The sequence below is a fragment of the Panthera pardus genome, unplaced genomic scaffold (assembly GCF_024362965.1).
Source record: "Panthera pardus isolate Hobbes unplaced genomic scaffold, ASM2436296v1 HiC_scaffold_25, whole genome shotgun sequence".
Lineage (NCBI taxonomy): Eukaryota > Metazoa > Chordata > Mammalia > Carnivora > Felidae > Panthera > Panthera pardus.
The window spans coordinates 85,614,053-85,637,768 of NW_026526821.1; the positions used below are offsets into that span (position 1 = coordinate 85,614,053).

The 23,716-nt window shown below is 44.0% G+C and overlaps 2 protein-coding genes across 3 annotated transcripts in view; one reads left to right on the forward strand and one right to left on the reverse strand.

Moving 5' to 3' along the window:
* The window catches only part of GKN2 (gastrokine 2), a 307,921-nt gene that overhangs the window by 173,073 nt on the left and 111,132 nt on the right, over window positions 1–23,716 (reverse strand). The gene's annotated exons all lie outside the window — the stretch shown is intronic.
* The window catches only part of ANTXR1 (ANTXR cell adhesion molecule 1), a 218,874-nt gene that overhangs the window by 113,063 nt on the left and 82,095 nt on the right, over window positions 1–23,716 (forward strand). Inside the window, exon 13 of the mRNA XM_053890755.1 lies at window positions 19,344–19,439. Coding sequence (XP_053746730.1) covers window positions 19,344–19,439 — 96 coding nt within the window. The remainder of the gene's footprint in view (window positions 1–19,343; window positions 19,440–23,716) is intronic.

Genomic DNA, 23,716 nt, shown 5'->3' on the forward strand with positions numbered 1-23,716 from the left:
ATGAGTCCAGCAGCCTGTGCTGAGTGGCAATCTAGCCTTCCAACATAATAAAATATTATTGCATACTCCTCAGAAAAAAGTAGAAATCATAGAAGACTTTTTTCTTCTATTTCTTTTCCAAGGTCAGCAAAACAGTCCATCAATCAAAACAGGTAGCTATCTTTGGGATAGATACTTCATACCAATAGCTATGTAGGTCTCTTTAGTAAGGAAGGATGGGAAGGAAGGAGGTTGCTGGTGGCAAATGGGGTCAATGATCAGGATCAATGGGTATTAAAACAGTACTATAGGCAAAATGTTAAGGACTCAAAGAAGAATAGCCAGTCAATACCCTCCAGAACCCTACAACATAGGTGCCAAGGCAAGATATACACTCCAAGAGGTAAATATTTTACACTTTGGGGTACAAAAGGCAAATATCACACAGGAATCAGAAATTCCTCCATCTGTTCCAAAGACTCAGGAGGCTCCTCACAGGCCTTTGGAAAACTCACTTGATACACGCACTACACACTTTGAGGAGTGTCTACTTACTGGACCTAGTGCATTACATCACAGTTACCCAAGAATGTGCTCCCCCCATTCTTGCAAGAGAGAGCTGGACAAATGATTCCAGAAATTCAGGGAGAACAAGTAAGAAGCTCATGATTTACTCAGCCCAAAACCTTTACCCCATGAGTGTCCTTTCCCCAGTAAGACCCTCCCCAAACTGTTTCCCAATTCTAGGAAATGGCCCCTGGAGAAGACAAGTCCTTTCCAAACACCCAATCAAGGAGGACAGGACTAGGGCCCACACTCTGACTTTCCCCTATAGGTTTCTTCATCCTAACATTATTCTGGTTCCTGTGCAACTCACTCCCACACCCACCTCTCTCCTTGTTCATTGAGCTGCTGCCTATTCACACGGCCTGGAAGGGTAAGGGGAGACTGGATTGGAGGGAAAATAGGAGACTGACCTTGAAGAGGGTTTGAATGACAAACAGAAGGTGGAGTTTGGACAACGGGAAGTCATTCAAAAGAAGCAAAAAGCAATATTTTAGGAAGATCAGTCCCTAATTTGTATGTTCCAAGTATATTAACAAAATAGCATTAATTTGGATTAATTGATTTATAAATGTGTTCATTTGGAAAGGGAATAGGCTCTAGTTTACTTTTACATTATCTGAAGGGAACTTTGTACCAAAAATGGCCAACCCACAGCCCCAGGGCTACAGGTGACTCATTAACGTTTCATACTCAGCCCTGAAAAAGGATGGCCTTTACTTTATTGTTGTTGTAATTATAGGTAATATGTCCTTTGAAAGATGTGGCTTAACAAAATGTAGGAAACAGACTAGTTGGAGAAGTAAAGTGGGAACAAACTTGGGATCAGATCAATGTGGTGGCTGAAATCCTGGCCCTTAAACAGCTGGCCTGGTACACAATAGATACCCAGAGTTAGCTTCCTTACCCTGATGTTGTAAGCTCTGTGAGAATCAACACAGTGATGTGGTTTCCAAAGAGGCTCTGGCTTCTGAATTAACAGAAGTATCATATCCATGACTAAGAAAGTGACAGAACCTCTCAACTTGGTAGAGGTAAAATCTCATTTGCGTATTGTATGAAATACCAAGACGCTTCAAGGGAGATCCTAGAGAAACTGAATATGTGAAAAGTATTACCAAGTATGGTAGGTTGTGTAGAATATTCTATGGAAAAAATAATAATAGTAATAATAATAAAGAATATTCTATGGAATTGGGACTCTTTGATCTCAAGACAAGGAAAGACTTTGGCTATTTTTAGCATTTGCAGGGCTGTCCTGAGACAGGAGTGTCTGCTTTTATTGTATAGATCCAAGGACTAGAATAGGCTGATAGACAGTTTGTGGCTCAGTTTTTAAAACGGTCTTTATAACTAGCTGCTTCAGGGGGGAGTGAGCTCCCTGTTACAGCTGTAGTCAAGCACAGGTGAGTTGACAAGCTGGCAGAATTATGTAAACACCATTCATGTATCAGACAGGCAATTGGACAGGAAAAGCTCTCAGACTCCTTCCAACACTGAGAGTCTATAATTTTAAACCTAAAAATCAGCTGGTGAAGGAATAAGGTGAACATTATCAGTCCTATATAGTATAACAACTGAGTTTGGTTTTTGTATTCTGAAAATAAATATGAGATCCTTTTGTTGGCAATGCTAGAGACAGTGGGTCTTAGTGCAATTCAAATTGGCCAACCTCCACCTAATACAAAAAGAGATTATACTTCAGACCAAAGTGTGGTCCTTCTGAGCTCCTTCTGAGAACATCTTGTTTTCAAATAACCTCAAAACACACTTTCTAATTTACAAACATTGATATCCTAGTCATAAATCATTCTCATCTCTTTATTAGTCTCAGTAAAGCCATACTTAATTCAAGGTCTTTTTCACAATATCTAGTATTTTTGATTATTATTTTTTTAACAAAATGACCTGTGGTTTCTTGTACTGTCATTAGAAAGGGCAAAAGACCACAGGAGTATCAGAAGGCAGAACTCAGATATCAAATGTTGTTTATGAACTGAAATAAAAATAGTTTGCCAACATCTTTATTTTGATAACCCTTGTATGCATAAAAAATATCTTTTCAAATATGTTTTGGAGGATCCAAGCTGATTTGTTTTTCTTGGATGTTTGAGCAATTGACTTTCAATATTTTTATCTCAAAGTATTTTAAAGAATATGTTTTCCCTAAGTTTGAAATTTCCTTGTGTTGAGAATAAATGAGGGGAAAAAATTTTCTGAATCTATGCTCTTAAGAAACTCTGAGATAAGCACATATAAGATAGTAAAATTTATTTTTAGAAATAAGAGTTAAATCCAAATAATCCATAACCAACATAAATATAAAGGACCAAACTCAACAGTTAAAAAACACAGATTGAGGGGCTCCTGGGTGGCTCAGTCGGTTAAGCCGCCGACTTCGGCTCAGGTCATGATCTCACGGTCCGTGAGTTCGAGCCCCGCGTTGGGCTCTGTGCTGACTGCTCAGAGCCCGGAGCCTGTTTCAGATTCTGTGTCTCCCTCTCTCTGACCCTCCCCTGTTCATGCTCTGTCTCTCCCTGTCTCAAAAATAAATAAAACGTTAAAAAAAAATTAAAAAAAAAAAAAGATTGAAAAGTTGTGTTTAAAAAATATGCCACTGTACACTGTTTACAATAAAAAAATACATTCAATAAAATATAAGGGCACAGAAAGGTTGAAAATAAAAATATTAGAAAATTTATATCAGGAAAATACCAATGGAAAGCTAGTGTGGCTATGTTAATATGAGATAAAACAAACAAACTTTATAGTAAAAAAAAAAAGTTATTGGTATAAAGAGAACCATTACATAATATTAAAAGGAACACTTAACTTAGAGGGTATAATTCTGATCTGAGCTTAATGCTATATCCTCAGCATATATAAAACAAATATTGACAGAACTACAAAGAGAAATTGATAAATCTGCCACCACAAGAGATTTAAACACAACTCAGTAATTTATAAATTAAGCAATCCAAAGAAATTTAATAAAATATAAATGTTTGAATAATGCAGTTAAACATGATCTAGTAGGCACACAATGAGGCTACAGTAAAATGTTCTAAGAAGGGTCCAAAATTTTTTGGTTGCATAAAATAGGGCCTATGCAATTACAAGATTAATGGGAAAAAAACCTTATTTTATACATTCTGAGACCCACTTTTTGCACATTTTAACATCTCTAAAATTAGGATGTTTCAGATAATCAATAATGTATCATGATTTAATTGGCCGTGTTTTTCCCTAATGGCTAATAATCGGTTATCCCACAAGGATGCATTTTAAATTCAATGAAATATTTCCCATCGGTCTATACTGTGCCAAAAGTAAAAGAAAACTTGAACAAACGCTGAACAAAACTGATCAGTCACCTCCTCTCCACCATCCACCCCATCCACCATGGAAAAAGAGAACTCTAGCCACTCTATTTTGGAGAGTGAGAGATAGACAGAGGGCAGGAGCTGATCACCTACCACATTACAGCCAACTTCATGAGATAGCCAGTTAGCACTATTGCAGGGCTTACCATACTTAGGAAAAGCTCACATTTTTTGAAATACCAAACAGACATCTAACTTTTTTATAAGTCAAACCAAAGTCATAATGGAAATTAGGAAATACTTAAAATTAGTCAGTTATGAAGATGCCACATCACAAACCTTGTGCATGCAGCTAAAGTGGTTCTTCGAGGAAAATCTATAGTCTTAAATGTTTATATTAGAAAGGAAGGAAGTTGTAAGTCAATTAGCCAAGCACTGAACTCAAGACATTAGATAACAACAGAGTAACCCCTCTAAAAAATAGATAAAAGTATGAAAGTAAGAACAGATTAGAAAACAAGATAAATGGAGAAGGGGGCACCTGGCTGGACACAGTCAGTGGTGCGTGTGACTCTTGATTTCAGGGTTGTGAGTTTGAGCCCCACACTGGGTGTAGAGATTGCTTAAAAATAAAATCTTTTTTTTTTAAAAAGATACATAGAGAAGTACATAGAGTAGTACATAGAGAAGTAATAGGAAATATTATTTATTATATGTATGTAATAGGAAACTATTAGTTGGGGGCAAGGTAGATAAAAAAGAAAAATAGACAGTGTGTCTGATAACACACTGGTCAGTTCTGGATGGAGGACAGGTCACACTCACTGCTGTTACAAGTTGGATCAGTGCTGGAGGGAGATCATTAACCAAGGGAACCAAGAAAACACATGCTGATTGAGTTTATCTTTCACCTATGTCTGGGTCTATGGAAGCCTTTGTACACAAAATGGATGTTATAAAATACTGTACAGTGTTTACATGTTACTCTCCACCATTCTTATCATGAGCTATAATTTGCCAGGTTACTACAAAACCCCCGATTTCTGAGGCTGTTTGCCCTTCCAATCACTACGGTTTTTGAAGTTTATGGTTCTGCTTTTTCCAGCCTCTCATCTCTCAGTATTATACATGTGTCTTCTATTCTAGATGTCCTCTTTCTAATTTGACAGTTTAAGATATCAGATATCAGACAAGCTTCTATAATTTGTATATAAAGTGAGAAGTCCTAGTCTCTGACTAAGAAAGAACTTGAGATAAAGCGTATGCCCTAAGTATACAACCTTTAGTGTATGATCAGTGTGTCCATTCGTGCCTGCTCCTGGGTTATTGAGGCTATTACGAATGCTTGAGTCTTTTGGGTTGAGTGTTCTAGATTAACGAATCCAGTTGTGACAGACACAATTGTAGGAAGACGTGCACAATTTAAAGAGGATCCAAAAAGTGTGTATGAGTGGAAAGGAGGAGAAGGAGAGGTGGAATGACAGGGAGTGGGAGAGAGAAAGAGAGAGAAGAAGGAGGTGGTGGAGGAGGAGGAAGAGAATAGAGGTGTTGTAAGGAGAAGGAAGGAAGTGGAGGAAGAGGAGGAGGAAAAAGGAGGCGGAGAGGAAGGAGGAGGCAGGAAGAGGTGGAGGAGGAAGGAAGAGGTGGAGGAGGAGGAGTGGAAAGGAGGAGCAAAGGAAGCACTGATTACCAGTTTGGGAAATGGGCCAAAAAGAAGAGAGAGCCTGAAAGGATCTCCTTTCTGCCAACACTGAAGTAATTGCCAGTTCCTTAAATGGTCCAAAATTGGCAAAATCCACGGACTAGGCTATCACAGAACAGGAGGAGACAGCAGCCAAACCCAAACCGTATCATCCTGGTTGGCAATTTATGGTCACATTGCACCAAATCACAAGCTGCGCCACAGTCCTCACATGTCTTCTGATCTGGACATTGTTTGGGACTGATGTGACTTACATCGTTCGCAAGCTCTTCCTTCTGCTCCCTACAGAATGATAAAGTCTCACAAGAGTATATAAACACCTTTCCTTTTTGCAAAGCAACCAGCTCTCACCTATTCAGTAGGAAATTCAAAGGTCAGTGATTTAATTTATATTTCCCCAAAACAAGAGTCAGTCTGTGCCACAGGCAATACATAACTAGCATTCCTTTGCCATTACTGTGGTTGCTAGAACAGATGTTAGTGTAGTGCCCAAAGCAGTGGGCTTAATGTTTTGTTTCTTTAAAAAAAAAAATTAAAAAGTATTTGAATAAGTGACAACTAAAATATTCCTGGGTTTCTTTTACACACAACCCAGTGTCAGGAGAACTACTTCATTTGCAGGCCAAGGAAGTATGAAAGGTAACTTATTCTAAATTTATTAAATTGCTAAGGCAATTTATTTTACCTTCATTGCCCAAATTCATAGAATTGGAAAAAGATATCTAAAAGCTCAAGGTTTTGAGCTTGTGTATAAAAGGTACAAACTCAACCTAAATGAATATATAACAAATGTGGCTGATAGAGTCCAATATGGCAACCTTAGGTGGCCTTTACCTGCTAGGCTTAAAATTTGTCAATGCACTGACTCCTAATAAAGATGTTTGAGGATGATCAAAAACTTATATTCCATACTTCCTCACTCTAAGTAAAGTGATGTCTGTCCCTCCTTCGGTGCCTTTGATCACATTTCACTTTCCTTCTGGAATGCCCTCTCCTTTTCTCCACCTACCCACATTTCACTGTGGCTTCAAGGCCTGCCAAGTACTGCCTGGGCCTGCCCCAGGATGCCTCACTGACCTTGGCAAGCCTCCTGAACGCTCTCTGCTCTGAGCTCAAGCATTGTGGTTTGTAGCATCATTTCAAGTTTAAGCACACATACCCCATACTGCTCCTTGAGCGAGCCCTGTGAATCAGTCCTGAATAACTAACTGGACACTGATGACATCTTCCAAGAGCGGAGACTGACTGTGTTCATCTTTCTGTGTCTCCTGCTGCCGACCATGTGTTAGAAACTCAACAGAAAATGATTAGTTGGTTTCCAGATACTCTGTAATTCAGTTTAGAGACATAGTTTTGAGGAATCAATCATCATGGTCACCAATGGTAAGCATCTATCTCCGTGAGGCACCATCCAAATCATAGGCCTGGCTTCTACCTTTCCAAGTTTATAATCTAAGGCTAACAGTATATAGTAGGTATGCTTACTTGCTGATAATAGGTAATAATGATACTAATATGGGAGGGATGGCCAAGAAGTCCAGTTGAGCACATACATTAAATAAAGAGCTACATTAAAGGCAAGTAGACCAGTCCCTGTAATGGAACAAAAAATGAAAACAAGAAATTAGCCTTTCTTTTCCAGTGTCATCATATTTGAATATTACCAAGTAACTTTCTCTCTAATCCTATTTCAACAGCCCACTCACAGGAACTAAGGCATTTTGAGTACTAACGAGCCACATCTTGTCTGCATTATTCTCTAAAAACTGGTTTTGATTAACGAGCTATATGCATTTTAGGGAGAGAAAAGAAAGTGCTGAATGAATCCAAGATATACTTATTATCACCCTTCCCATCATAAGTGAGATGAAGTGTCTCTACTAGGTCAGGGTGACAAGAAGACCAAGATGATACTGGAAAACCTTGATATGGAGGGTCCTTCCATGACAAAGGACCTCAGAGCTTGAGTTTGAAAGAATATAGCATCAATTTTTCCCTTAATTGCATACTGACGATGGCTTATCTAGTGCTTCTGGTATTATTCATATAAGGCATAAAGCCATAAGATTTATAGCAAACTAGAATTTGCACATCCAAATGATTGCTGCTCCTTCAAAATATTTACCTTGGAAAGCCGTATACTTTGTCCAACAACGCTGTCACAATGCCAACTATGTTCTGCACTCCTGCTCTGAAATGACCATAACTTCAAAGTCACATAACTTTGAATATCCTCAATAGGGGAATAGGGAAACATCATCATCTGATATGAAAACCACCTCTAATAGTTGTGGGAACTGGGTCTAGTGAATGGTAGTTTATCAAGCTGGGAACCTCCTTGGTGAAAAGAAAAGCATGACTAAGAAGGTATAAGATTTTCTTTTCGTGGCCTACAAATTGGTTTCAGAAACAGTTCCAAGGGAGGTGTTTCAGAATGGCTTTGAGCAATGGCTGTGTCACTGGAGAGTCTCCAGCATCCAAAGCCACTAGTTTAGAGGGAATTAGATTCACTTGGATGTGGGGGGTTTGCTACGGCACTATAAGAACAACCTCATTACTTTATAGCCATACTTTTTAAGAAGAGTTCCACTAGGGTTTAGGTAATTCTCACCTCATATTTTCTCTATACTGCTTACTCGGTGGGTTAAGGAATCCAATGTCTTCGATGCCTATCAATTTGATTGCCATTTCTAGCCCAGGTAGATTACCTCTCAGGTGGCAGGAATGAAGCATAATGTTTGCTTATGTTTTACCAACATTAATATTTGATCACCTTTAATGAGAGCTATTAAATTTACCATCGGGAAACCCACTTGGGCTTCCCTTTCCTTGACACTGGTATGGATACCTGAGGGCATGTGGTTTCCCAAATACCTAACCTGCAGCCACCTAGTGACACCATAGCTCCAGCCACAGTTAGCAAGAGATTGTTTACAGGAATCAAATTCATTTGCCTAGGCCAAGCCCGGGCACATCACCAGGAACATGACGTGGTGTTGTGTGAAGCAAGGGGTGAAGCAAGGGGTGAACAGAAAGGGAAATCAGATCTATTGAAGGATGGCCATGTGTCAGGAGCTTTACATCTCTTACCTCATTAAGGATCAAATCAATCCTGGGAAGTAGGAATTATCTCAATTTCATATACATAGGGAAAAGGAAGTTTAAGAGAAGTTAAGTAACTTATCTAAAGTCTACATATTAATAAGTGGAAGAATGAGGATTTAAATGATCTTTTACTGGGTTACCTGGGCAGCTCAGTCAGTTGAGCATGTAACTTCTGATTTCAGCTCAGGTCATGATCCCAGGGTCATGGGATCAAGCCCTGCGTCAAGCTCCACGCTCAGCGTGGAGCCTGCTTGGGATTCTCTCTCTCTCTCTCTCTCTCTCTCTCTCTCTCTCTCTCTCTCTGTCTCCCTCCTTCCCTCCTTCCCTCTGCCCCTCTTTCCCACTTATGCTCTCTCTCTTTAAAAAATAAATAAATAAATCAAATAAATAAATAAATAATCTTTTCCTGATTCCAAAACCCAAGCTCTTTGCAGTGAAGTTAGTTTCCAGGGACAGGGCCATGGTGGGAGAGGTGAGCAGCCTCGGGCGACATCGGCTCCAGTGCCACTTCTGCCACCCACTAGCTATGGAAGGTGTTAGCCTGCTAAATTCTAATTTTCCTCCATCGAATAAATACTTGAGTGACTAGCCCTTTAATGTTTGAAACACTATGCTATGTCTCAAAATTACAAAGATGAGTCAAGTCAGACTTGAGTCATCTAGGGGCTCAGTGAGAGAGACAAATACGTAATGATATCATTTCTATAATATACAGTAGATGCTAAAGTAGACATATAAAATGAGAGCACAGACTCAGAGTTCATTGGTAGTATTTACTTGTCTGTGTTCCCCACTCAACTACAAGGTCTGCGATTGCAAAGACCATGTCCATCTTTTATGCCAGTGCCTGTAGAGGGCCTCACACAGTAGATGTTTAGTAGGTAGGCAAGGGAGGAATTAAAGGAGTGTTGCCTGAGCTAAGACTCGAAAGATGAGAAACAGCTACCCAAACAATACAAGGAATAAAGGGTGTTTCAGGGAGAAGAACATGAGAGAACAGTACAGTAAGGTGTGCCTAGGTTTACTTTTGTCAAAGCACAAAGTATAAGGAGGGAAGTGAAGAGGAGAGGAGGTTGGAGGAATAAGAGAGGCCAGGTGGTGTAGGGCCTTCAGGTAAGGGCCCATAATGAATTCTGGGGATTTGATGGACGCCCTGAAACTGTCATCAAAATTTGTGAGCTTGTGCGTAAACGTGAATGTGTACTTTTCTGAGCAAAGGGGTGTATCACTTTCATCAAATTCTCAAAGGATACAAACCTGTACAGACAATGAGGAGCTGTTAGGGCTATCAGAACAACATTCTAGACAGATGACTCTAGATGCAGCTGTAGAGGATGGAATTTGGGATAGCAAGATGGTGGTAGAGAAACCAGTGGAGAGCTGCCACTGTCCAGGAAAGAAATAATAAGGGTCTAACCCTGACCCGTAGTGTTGAGGGGGAGTAGACAGAGGCAGATCCAAGAAGAGGTTAGGTTGATAAGTAGTGCCATTGAATGAGGAGAGGAGAACAGGCAGGCTTGAAGGGGAGAACAACGAGCTCAGTTTGTTGACTCTGAGGCATCAGTAAGACCTGCCAGATACTTGAATGACCCCGATTGTAACACTGAAGCATAAAGAGAGATCTAGGCTAGAGATAAAGATGCAAGTCCTCAGTATTGAGATGAGAGTTTAAACTCTGAAGGGAAATGAGACAGCCCGTGGAAAGTGTCACACACAAAAAAACCAGCACAGATCAAGAGTGCATCCATGGGTTGCACAACACTGTAGATGTACTGAACGCTCCTGAATTGTACACTTGGAAACAGTTAAAACGGCAAATTTTATGTGTATATTTTTTACCATAATTTTTCAAAGCGAATTTAAAAAGCAGACACACTTCAAGCAAAATAAAAAGTATATACCTTTCTAAAAACAAAAAATGGATCCATAGTGCATGCAAATATTTAAGGGACTGCGTACAAGGAGGAGCCCGTGAGGAAGGTGGGTAAGGGATAGTCAGATAGGAGGAATGAAGTTCAGGACAGTCCAGTAACTGTCACAGATGCCAGAGGAATAGGACTCCAATAAAAATTCAGGGCGGTTTGGGTGGAGATGTTAGATAATCGCTAAGGTTGCTTCCAGAAATAACAGTCAGAATATATAAGCTATGAGAGAGAGAATCTTGGTCTCTGGGGCTTGCCTATCCGGACCGTCTCAGCAGCAATAAAATGACTTAAATTTCATCTTACAAAATAAAACCTGCCCGTGCTCCGCCAGTTTTGTCTGGGCAGGAAACAGAGCTCAGAGCAGCTGCTGAGAATGGTTCTATATTCCACTTCAGAGCACTGGAATGTGACACCTCCCAAGCGCCAGCCTGTGCCCTGGGAGGGAGGAAAGGAGCCTGGAGCCAAGGGGGCTGCAACAGGGAATGTAGGACCCCACCCCCCACCCCCCACAGCCTCCGTGGGGTCTCTCATCTGGAGAGGACAAGTCTCTTTGACTCTGCACATTTCCCTCTCGCCACGATGGCCTCTTCGGTATTTAGAACAAGCAGGTTGCCATGAGATCACAAGGTCATAGACCAGAACTGCCCCTGGAGAAAGGGTCATTTTCCCCTGAGGGCTTTCCAACAGTGTTTCAAACTCACCCTCACTCAGTACCAGAGAAAGAGGGTCGGGGGCTGGGGCGGGGGCGGGGGGAGAAGATGAAGAGGGGCCACTGGGTAGCCTCATGCAGTAGCAAACCCACCTCCCGCGTCCTGGACTGCCCTGTGGCATCATCGGTTACCAACTGAATCCAGGGAAATAGCATTGCCAGCTTTTAAGAAGCTTGAATGGATCATCAGCTATTTTCTTGTCATATTTTTGGCAGGGTTTGGCTGAGAGCCCTTCAATGTGGTAGAATAAACCTGCTAATTCATTCTTTCGTGTTAAATGTTTAAAAGATAGCCTAGTCTAACCACGTGGAAGGATCTGATATCTTCAGTAATTCAGTGTTAATACGCAGGATCTGTTAGACCTGGCATAGATCATTTAGAGCGACCGCAAACCCACCACCGTCACTGAGGCTCTCATAACCACTTGGTTAATAATCCATGTGAGCTGTTGTCAAACATAATAGTTACCAATGCCAGGGCCCATCCTGGGAAAAGTTAAAATAAGATATTAGAGGGGACATTGTAGTGGGGGCAATAGAGCATGTGAACAAACAGAAATGAGGCACCCCCCCCCCAAAATGGTATGTGAACTTCAGTATTGCCTTTACTATGGTAGGCTAAAGACTGACTGAGTGTGGCAGCAAATGGGCTGGAAACTGAAGCCCAGGATTAAATAGGTTTACCAGCCTCATCATGGGCAGGGGGCCTGTCCAGGGAAGACTTCAAGCCAGCAGCAGAGTTACTGGACCGCCGAGGTTTGAGCTGCAAGGTTGCTTATTTGAACGGGTCCCTCCTAGTTCTCCTACAGCTCTGGGAGGGGCCCTCATAATTGTGCAATTATACTTTTATGTTCTTTCTCTTAAAGAGGCACCCCCCTCAAAAAAATTGTATAAGCATCAGACCTCCTGGCAAAACCAGCTTGATATTGCAGAAGAGGAGAGAAGGCCCTGTCTCAGATGGCTAGCTCACAAGTTCAATGGGAGCCAGCCTCCCTGGGGGCTGCTCCCTGGGGGCAGCATGTTCTAGGAGTGACAGGGGGAACAGATCACATCGTGCTTGGTTTACTCTGGCCTTCTTTACCTAATGAGTAAAGTGGAAGAGAAGGTCTGCACACAGAGGGAGCCCTCAACATGGAAAGACGCACAGCAGTGAGGAAGAATGTTCCCTCCTTACCTAAGACACCTCACTGGCCACATAATAACCCATGCCGGGCAGCAGGCAGGATCCCAGTCCAAACCCAACTGTGAGATGAGGAATAGCACAAAGTTTCTTTAATTTGAGTCTCCCCCAGTCTCCCAATGATTCTTCTCAATGTTATCCTCCTCTCTTTACCATGGCAACCCACAAAACAAAACCGAAAGGAGCAGCAATGCTTGGTGCTCTGTTGTCCAGAGGCCTGCTTCTCTCTCATCACAGCACAAACAGGCCCAGGCCAGATCCCTCACACTCATGCCCTGCATCAGAAATCCAAAATTACCTACAACCTACCAAGTAAGAGATGCTTCCATTATTCAGGTTTCCAAATCTATATCCTTGAAGACAGTGCTTCCTTGTCTTAAAAGAGATGCCCTCATTTGGTGAGCTGGCAACAGAAGGAACTAAAGAAATCTATGATGCAGGGATTTGGACTTTCAAGCCAGGCAGCCCCCCGGGTTGGTTACCCTAACAATGAGGACCTGGCTGGAGGGAAGGAGCAGGGCTGAGCACCGCGCCTTCATATTTAAGAAGGCATGAAATTATTCACCGAAGGAAATGGATGATTACCCTCCCCCCGAACTGGAAGAGGCACCACCGCAGGCTGCCTGCGTTCCCACCTGCCTTTCAGCTCTATTCACATACCCCAGAACCCCCCCCCCACACCTGTAATTATTGTTTAATTAAAGGGCCCTGTTGGTGTTTTACAACTTTTCATTTTTTAAATAAAACAAGAATTTAACTTGTGTTGAGATTTAGGCTGTCAGAAAAATCACAGTGGTAGGAATCAATCTTTGCTATTTATCTGCTTCTTTTTTTTTCTCTGAAATCTTTTGAAGGTTTCCGGAAAATTACACACAAGAGCTGCCCAGCAAGGGCAGGCATCAGAGTCTAAGAGTTTGCTAAGCAAGTCAGCTCCTGCTCTCTTTGTGTCATAAAATCAGGTCCCTTCCCCTCCCCAGTGAGGGCTCTCAGAGAGCTTGGAGTATGTGTCTATGTCACCCTGGAGGCTGGTACCTGTTGAAATTACGAGGTCTCAGAAGGCACTTTGCTTTCTGTCAGCTAGCCATCCACAACAGGGCCCGTACAGACACAATTCCATAACAGGGCCACTGACCTAAATGGCCCCACTCAGTCCCGTGGTGCGACCGTGTGGGCCTGGGGGCGAGGGGGTCTCTTCAGTCTTGACCATCTTTGCCCTGGTGAAGGGGGAGAGCAGAGGCTAAGCCCACACACCTGTCCTAAGTCAGGATGAGAGAACAGACAGCCCACGACCCTCCTGGAATCATCCAGCAATAAGCTTTGGGGAGCAGGCCCACAGGGCATGCCAGCAGACCGTGAGCTGGGACACAGGAGGGCAGGCCAGTGGCTAGAGCCCAAGGAGTCAAGGCAATTGGTACCAGAGCAAAAGAATGGAGCCAGGCTCCATTGTGGGGGCTCTGAAACATTCCACATGCCTTCCAGCCAATGGCAGAGCCTGCTCCTTAGCACCCAAGAGGGTTCTTCATTTTGGCACTTGGTAAAGATGCAAAAGAACTGGTTTAGAATAAGTGGCTAATTTCGTGAATGAAGCAAATACCATTTACTAAACAGTGCAAATGTGTACGTGTTTGTATACTATATACTGATACATATTCAACAGGTTCTGTAGGGCCATCCTCACGTATGTTGTCAGTCCCTCCTCAACAAGGTAACGGAGTGAAACTGCAAGTCAAGACTATAAAGGGAAGGCGGGCCCTGCTGTGGTCCATTCCAGTTTTGCAACATTAAAATTGTGGGCATATAAATGTCTGTAAGTGGTTTGTATGTGGGAGGTCCCGGCTAAGGTCTTCGCTGAGTTTCCATTTTCCTCACCTGCAAAAAGGGAGTAACAATTCCTACAAGACTGCTCTCACAAGGCGCATTTAATTAAATGAGATAATACATACATCCGCTTTACATAGCACCAGCAACACAGGCAACACACAATAATGGTCAGCCATTGTTAGTAAAATCAGGGCCGAACTTGTCCATGAAAATGTAAACGTTTCCGAAGGGTGACCCTGTAAAGTGTCATCCTGAAAGAACCGGACAGCATTGCGGCAGGCCTCCACCTGGGCCTTTGACCCCCAATCTCTCCCTCCTTGAGGCCATACTCTAGAATGTCGAAAGCACTTCCTTCCCAAGAAACAAATACAATAACGGTGCACCGGAGTCCCCTTGGCTCCAAATAGAAGCCATGCTCCTCTGCTCAGCTTGCACAGCCTCTCACAGTGACGTCCCCACTTCCCTTCCACTCCTACCCAATGCCTTTCTCTGCAAGAATGGCAGCTTCTCCTCCACCCTGCAGGCCCAGAGCTCAGTGCCACCTCCCCTCGGAAGTAGTACCTCCCAAGAACTCGGTTCTTAGCACTTGCTGAAAGCAATAGACTGCTGGTTACACCTGTGAAGTGTGGAACCAAACATCCCAGGTTCAATTCCGCTTTCTTCCTGTGACGTAGCGAAGTTTCTTTACCTGTCCTCGCCTTAGTATTTCTATCTATAAGATGTGAGAAATAATATTATTAAATTCATTTGGTTGTTAATGAGAATTAAGTGAGGTAACATACAGAAAGCCTGTTAGTGCATACAGTTAGTCCCTGACACATAGTAAGTCCTCAGTTAATATTACCTGCGCTTATAGTAATTATCATCATCATCATCATTCCACAAGAATGTAAATTCTTTTTTTTTAATGGTTATTTATTTATTTTGAGGGAGAGAGAGAGAGAGAGAGCAGGGGAGGGTCATAGAAAGGGAGAAAGAGAATCCCAAGCAGGCTCCACACTATGGGCACAGAGCAGATGAACCATAAGATCATGACCTGAGCCAAAATCAAGAGTTGGATGCTTAATCAACTGAGCCACCCAGGTGTCCCCAAAATGTAAATTCTATAAGAATAGAGACTGTCTATATCGTTCACTGCCTGACACATGAAAGGTGCTCAGTGTACAGCTATTGAATAACACCCAGCCCCCGGCATGTGGTTCACTGTTTCTACAACTCCCTCAGCAGACTATGAGCGCCTTGGTTCTGTCTAATCAATCCTGCATCTCTGAGGTCTGCTCAGTGGGCACAGAACAGATCCTCAATAAACGCTTGCTGAATGAGGATGCAAAGGAACTCTGAGGTTACATGTGCATGCTATATCCCAGGAAAACATTGGCTCCAGGTCTAGGTTTATCAAAAATTCATACCCTAAGTTTGACGGTGACCCTTTTGCACTCGGTATATATGTAATGGTTGCGGGAAGATCTTGAAAAGCAGGCAGTGCATTTGGGGGCTGCTTCTGGGCCTGTCTCCAGAGCAGGACAAAGTGCCTCCAGGAGCTCCTGGCCCTGTGCATGCTCACTGCCCCCCCCCCCTTGCCCCCTCCTGAGCCCCACAGCTGTGCTCCTCCACAGCTGGGGAGAGCTGTGCCTGGTAAGGAGCAGACCAAGCCTGGCTGGAGGGAAGCCAAACATAGGTGGCTTCCTGGTCTCAATCCAGGAAGTCTTCCCCCAGTATGGAAGCCTCCTCTCTTTCCTGGTGGGCCAGGTCTTTCTCCCTCCCTGCTTCACAGGAAACCTTCTCCTTCTTCCAGAAGGAAGTATAAACATTTCCCCACAGTATCTGAGCTTTTCTGCTTCGGTTCTTCTATGTAAAGTGAAAAGAAAATCAGGAGGGTGGAGAGATTGAGTATAATGTGAATAAATGCAGTTTTTGCTAAATTATAACTCAATACCAAAAGACTGCTGTTTTATGAGACTTTCAGTAACCAAAACTATTTATTATTCTAAGTGCAAGCAGATTTATGATCTGAAACGCCCACCACGTTTGCTGTTCTGAGGAACTGGAGGGAGGGCGAGGTACAGTGCAGTGTTTGACATGATAGCCTTCATGCCAGCTGTGCGGCTGTGTCTACCGGCCCCTGAGGTAGCTCATCTGTCTTCCCGTCGGTGCAGTGGGGCAGCTGAGGGTTAGTATCTCCATTTATGGGTGTGGAACATAGAGACTGAGAGGTTAAGAGAGTTGTTCTTGACTAACAGTAAGTTTGGGAAACACACATGTGTCTCGCCGAGAGCATCCCTCTTGCTCATGCATAAGTGTTGTGGGTCCAGCAGCATCCTCCATACCATGGCCATGTCCCTCCTCCGGCCCCTGTGCTCTCTCCCCACCCACTGCCCAGCCCTGCACCTGCACCTGCGAGGGTGCACCTCCCTCAGGGGCCATCTGGCATTCCCAAGCCTTGGCTGGGCGGGGCCAGGGTGTTTAGTTCCCTGGCTTTTTGGTCAAAGACATTCCAGGGAGTAAGAGCTACCTTTAAACGGCTTCCAGTAGCCCCCGCCAAGCGCTCAGAGTGGGAGTGAGTCAAGTCCCAACTCTGCCATTAACCTGCTGTGCTGCCCTGAATAGGCCACCCAACCTCGCTCCTCATAAATGGGCTAGGGGGTGGGGGGCAGCTTGGAGAATCTGGTCATGCTGTGTGCAGTCTCCCCCTGAAAACACAGGCCCTGGAGATCATGAGTGTAATTTTGAGAGGGTCACAAGCTTCCATCCCCTTGAGCCCCTCTGTGTACCCCATAGGTCCACTGGCCCTGCGTAAGAACCTCTGGGCCAGTGAGCTTGGGCACCAAAGCATCCACCTGGAGCCCCAAGTACAGATTTTTAAAGAACAACTTCAGTAGTTTATCTTCTTACTACAAGTTGTTTTAAAAAAAAGAAAACGAGGGGCGCCTGGGTGGCTCAGTCGGTTAAGCGTCTGACTTCAGCTCAGGTCATGATCTCACAGTCCGTGAGTTCAAGCCCCACGTCGGGCTCTGTGCTGACAGCTCAGAGCCTGGAGCCTGTTTCGGATTCTGTGTCTCCCTCTCTCTCTGACCCTCCCCCCCCCCCCCATTCATGCTCTGTCTCTCTCTGTCTCAAAAATAAATAAACGTTAAAAAAAAAATTTAAAAAAAAAAAAAGAAAAAGAAAACGATTGGGACACCTGGAAGGCTCAGTCAGTTAAGCATCCGACTTCAGCTCAGGTTATGATCTCACAGTTCGGGAGTTCAAGCTCCAAGTCAGGCTCTGCTGATGACTCAGAGCCTGGAACCGGCTTCAGATTCTGTGTTTCCCTCTCTCTCTCTGCCCTTCCATCCCCCTCAAAAGTAATGAACATGAAAAAAATATTTTTTTAAAAAAGAAAACGATTTACAAAAAAAGAAAATTATCATAAACCCACTGCCTGCAAAACTACTATTAATAATATCCCTCAGTCTTTCTCTCTCACTAATTTATACATAAATCCACTTATGTCAGAAATGGTTTCACATGTCATTTAACTATTATTTGAAAACAGAAAACAATGTCTATACAGTAATTAGTTGCATGGGAGTTCTGTAATGTATTGTTAGCCATTCCCTAATTCAAAACAACATTTAGGTGGTTTTCCATGGCGATGCTTATGATCAGTTGTCATCATCTGTGCAAACATACCTGATTATTTTGGGGAACTAAAAGTGGAATTTCCAGCTTTACTCAGAAAGGGTACCATGACAACTAATACCTATGACAATTTGCTCCTCAACTTGCCCTCCCCCACCCTCACCCTCAAAAGTTGTGCCCCTTTTCACTCCCGCCAGCTGGAGGTGAGGGCGGGTGGAGGGGGCTTAAATCTGCTTCCTTGAACCAGCAGCCCTAGAATACTGACACCGAGTGGGATCTCTGCTAAAAGGTAACAACCATCTCAGACACAACCGTGTCTATTTGCAGTAACAACTGTGGCAGTAACAACCGTGTCTATTTGCAGGACCGGTCTAGGCACGTTTTGAAGTGGGTAAAATTTGTCTTTGGTGCCTGCCTTGCCCCCTGGCCGGAACTTGACAGCCACTTGATCTGACAGCAGCCTTGACTCAGCCACCACTCCCCTTGCCTCCCGGGTTCTCTATCAGCCGCACCACGCCCCATGCCTGGAATCCATCTGCCCTTTATTTCATCCTATCAGCTGGCTCTAGACTTTGCCTCCTGGATCAGTTCTGGGCATCCCTGGGAACGGGATGGGGGGAGCAGGCTGAATCCTGAGCAGAACTGTCCACAGCGCAAGGCAGGTGGTAGCAGGAACAGCAGACCCAGGGAGTAGGAGGATGTCACCAGGCAGAGGGTGATGGGCCAGAGGCAAAGGCAGTCGTCGGCCACCTCAATGCCTGGTTATGTGGGCAACCGCCCACCCTGGCTTTTGCAGGATTGGTCCTTCAGAATGCTGTTCCTAGAGGGGGCACCTGGGTGGCTCAGTCAGTTGAGCGTCAGAGCCTCTGACTCTTGATTTCGGCTCAGGTCATGATCTCACCATTGGTGGGATCAAGCCCCATGTCGGGCTCTGTACTGACAGTGCGTAGCCTGCTTGGGATCTTCTCTCTCCCTCTCTCTGCCCCTCCCCTCTCACTCTCTCTGTCTCTCTCAAAATAAACAAAATTTATATTATAGATGTAGATATAGATATAGATATACATACAGATATAGATAGATAGATAGATTTTGATATATATCAAAATAAACAAACATATATATAATATATATATATGTGTGTGTTCAGAGACGAGCAGGGCCTTCTGAAAAGACAAATGAAGGGCCATTTCTCGAGAGAATTGGCTATGTGGAGTGTGTTGTCCAGAATGTTCAGCAGAGTTTCAACCTTCTGTGTTTTGTGTTTTTTGTTTTTTGTTTTTGGCAAACTGTGCTCTTCTCTGGGCCTTAAGTCTGCATATCAGTGATGGGAATGCGGGGAGGGAGAGGCTACAGGTGTCTCTGGCTGCCCACATGGCTGACCCGCTGCTGACCACCCTCTTTCTTGGTCCCACAGTCGGATGGCTCCATCCTGGCAATTGCCCTGCTGATCCTGTTCCTGCTCCTGGCCCTGGCTCTCCTCTGGTGGTTCTGGCCCCTCTGCTGCACCGTGGTAAGTGCCCCAAGCTCCTCTTCCTCACCTCAGGCCTCAAGCAGAAGGTGACACAAGGTTAACAGGACCATCAGTAGGAGACAGTGACAAAAAACTACGTAAAGATTAAGGACAAATTTTGCATTGTTTATGTAATTTGTACAAAGTTGGCACAAACTAACATTGCTTGACGGAGCCGCAAGTCATTGGGAATCAGTACGGGTAGGGAGTGAGACTGCCAGCCTTTAGGTAGGGCCGCCCAGGTGGCCGCTCTGGTTCTAGTGCTCAGGAAGGACCCCCAGAATGTTGTAAATGGCGAGTGTTATTTGACATGAATCTCACACACACGCGCATGCATGCATGCACACACACGTTGAGTTGCACCTGCTAATACTCTTTCAAGACGACGCTGGCCTTAGCAGCCAGTCTGCCCATCTGCGGGAGTGCCGTTGACCTCTTTATTTTTAATAACAATGAGTGGCACCTGCCTTCATTTCATTACTTTTAGCTAACATTTATAGGACACATCTACCCCGTGCCCAGACTAGTCTAACCACTTAGGCTACGAGATGGATAAAAATCTGTCCCCTCCCCATCATGCTCGTCAGGAGCCACCACATGGCCCGGGCTAGTGTCTCCCCAAATAGCTTCAGGCCTGGCATAACCTGCCATCACCTGCTGCACCCAAAGGAGGAAATGTGCCGGTTTATCAATTTTTATTCCCTGGCCCCTAGACTAGGAGAAGCCCAAACAAAATCATATCCAAATGAAGGAAAATACCGTTTGTTTTCACATGCCTACTCCCAGCCCACACTCGGCCTTTATGTAGACTCAGAGGGTGCACTGTAAGCCCAGGCGGGTTTGAAGTGAGCGCTGCTGGACTGCCCGCCATCTGCCATTCCCTGTCTCTCAGTTCTTCCCCAGAGGGTCCCTCAGGGGAGGCAGTGAGCCTCTCCAGGCAAGAACTTGTCCTCATTTTCTCTCTGAGCATTCAGTCCACAGCGCGAGGAAACTCACATCTGCGTGTGGAACTGAGCTCAGCAAGGGCCCCAAACTCACAGAGCGCTGGGCTCAAAAAGGCAGGGAGAGGGCTTCGAATGACATTGGAAAGAGGTGGTGAAAGAAGGAGATGAGAAGCTTGACCGGGATGTGGATACATGTGGCAGGGACTTCTGGAAAGAAAGAGGCTCTTGCACCAGCAGAGGCCCTGGGTGTTGAGGGAAAGGGATGACTTTCAGTAGATCGGAACGTGTGCGCAGGCGGGACCCAGGACAGACTCAAGTCTCTGGTCAGCCGGTGCAAGCCAGACCGGACTGACTGGACTGACTCACCGTGACTGTGCACACACTCTTCCAGCAGCAGCCCCAAAAGTGAAATGGTGTTTTCAATACTTAAGGCTACACAACTGTTTTATTTTGAGGATAAAAACAAAACAAAACAAAACAAAACAAAACGCCATGAGTCAGCCAGGGTGCTATCTATGGTGATTCAAAAACAATTTTCAAGTCTGAAGTTCTAAGGAGGGAAAACCCCCCTCAGTGGGGTTCTTAAAGAAAAGGGTGGCCAGGGTCAGTGGTAGTGATGGTGGCCAGCAGTGAGCACCAGACCTTCTACTGGAGGCATCACCCTGTTCACCCAGTCCCTTGCATTCTTAAAAACAGTTAGTCCTGGGTGGGGATAGCTGGGAACAACAGAACAGCTAGCAGTCCTCCATCACGTATTAGCTGTGTGATCTGGGGCAAGTTACCTAACCTCTCTGAACTTGTTTCCTCATTGTATAATGAAGAGGATAAGAGCATCTCCTCCTCATAAGGAGATGGTGAAGATTAAAGGAGTCATATATACACTGCTTAGAACAGTACCTTTGCACATAGTAAATGCTGTGTATTATTATCACTATTAAAAAATATTTACTATAATAGGAATATACTACTGTACGTCATGGCATTCCATTCATATTGGTGCAAAATGTCTCTTTCTGACATATAACATTGCATAAGTTTGGGGCGCCTGGGTGGCTTGGTCGGTTGAGCGTCCGACTTTGGCTCAGGTCATGATCTCACGGTCCGTGAGTTCGAGCCCCGCGTCGGGCTGTGTGCTGACAGCTCAGAGCCTGGAGCCTGTTTCGGATTCTGAGTCTCCCTCTCTCTCTGACCCTCCCCTGTTCATGCTCTGTCTCTCTCTGTCTCAAAAATAAATAAACGTTAAAAAAAAAATAACATTGCATAAGTTTAAGGTATCCAACATAATGATTTGATACATGCATATATTGCAAAATGTTTACTATAATAAGTCTGATCAACATCCATCACCTCACAGTGTCACAAAGTTTTTTCCTTGTGATGAGAACTTTAAGATTTACTCCCTTAGCAGTTCTTAGCAGCTGTCAAATATACCATACAGTATTGTTAACTACGGTCACCATACTGTACCTTACATCCCCAGATTTTATTTATCTTAAACGTGGAGGTTTGTACCTTTTGACCCCCTTCTCCCAATTCCCCCACCACCCACCCCTCCAACCCCACCTCTGGCAACCACAAATCTGATCTGTTTCTACGAGTTGGGGTTTTTTTTAGATTCCACATATAAGTGACATCACACAGTATTTGTCTTTCTTCATTTGACTTACCTCACTTAGCATAATGCCCTCAAGTTATGTCCAGGTTATGGCAAATAGCAGGAGTTCCTTCCTTTTTATGGCTGAATAATATTCCATTATATGTGTGTACTACATTTTCTTTACCCATTCATCTATCGATGGACACTTGGGTTGTTTCCATGTCTTGGCTATTGCAAATAATGCTGCAGTGAACATGGGGGTTCAAGAAGAAGATACTTCTTCAGGATAATGATTTTATTTCCTTTGGAGATATACCCAGAAGCGGGATTGCTAGATCATATGGTAGTTCTATTTTTTATTTTTTAAGGAACCTCCATATCCAATTTACATTCTCACCAGCAGTGCACAAGGGTTCCCTTTTCTCCACATCCTCACCAGTGTTTGTTATCTTTTGTCTTTTTGATGACAGCTGACCATTCTAATTGTTGTGAGGTGATATCTCATTGTGGCTTTAATTTCCAGGGAAATGTCTCTGAAATAATGTCTTTTATTACTGGAAGCAGTGTCACCCAAGGCCAGATGTTTTGCAATATTCAAAATATTTTTCAATGAATTTATCTGGTAAAGTCCATGTTGCTTTGGAAAGCAGCCAAAATGTCTTAATGTGATCTGCTTTTGTAAGTCCCAAAGGATCTCTTTACAAGGGAAGATCTTGGAGATTAATTTTCCTGTTTATGATGTGTATAAAAACTGCCCTCACCCGTATTTCTGAAAGCTGGCCAGGGCTCTGATGCTTGGTGTGCCCCCAGAAACTACTTGTTGACCAGTGGCTTTCTTGAAGAGTGATGAGATACGAGGCGACAAGATAAAGTCATGTGTTTTCTAAAGGGAGTACACAGGAAGAGGGCAAACATCACCTCCCACCCCATTCCAGGATCCTGGTTCAGAAGATGCAGGAAGTTTCTCTCCCTTGAAGGATAACACCTCTAGCCACAGCTCTGGGACTAGCAGAGAGCATCCTTGTAAATGACAGTCCTGAAAGCTTCCTCTGTCATTCTCCCTGCCTTGTCCCAAGGAAATGCAGGAAATGCCCCCTGACCAGGTACTAAAGCAGCATCATGATGATGGGGAACAGCCATGGAGCAGAAGGGTCTTGCGAAATGTGGGGTACAAGAGGTTTGTCTCTGTTGCAAAGTTTTCTCCAGGAGTGATATGCAAAACATTTAACAACCTGCAAGACTCTCCACCCCAACTGAGCCAAATATCAACCCTTTAGTGGCTGGATATGGGGCAGGGGTGGGGGGCAGTCCACAAAATCCTGGAGGGTCGCTGGGGGTAGAAGGGCAGGCATTCAGATTGCTATTTACTGATCATAAGGAGCATTTTAAAATGTAATGACCAGTATGAGCAGACCAGACACAGTGGTTACTATCAGTCCTGCCCTCTGCCTCAGCATTCTTGCTTCTTGCTGGCCTTGTCTGGCAGAAGAAATCGGAGGGTGACCTGTGCTGCCTATTGCATTTTGTCTTTCTTAAAGGACCCCATTCCCTCTGGGCTCTTACCCTCCAGCTGAATGGAACCTGGGGTGACTTACTGCCCACATAGCATAGTATTGTCTATCCATCACAACTGATGGGAAGAGACAGGTAATTGGCTAGATAGATCCTGAATCAAAACTTTTTAGTGTTTCCCGAATCGGCCCTCAGGATCCCCAGGTAAACCTTTGGCTTCTAAG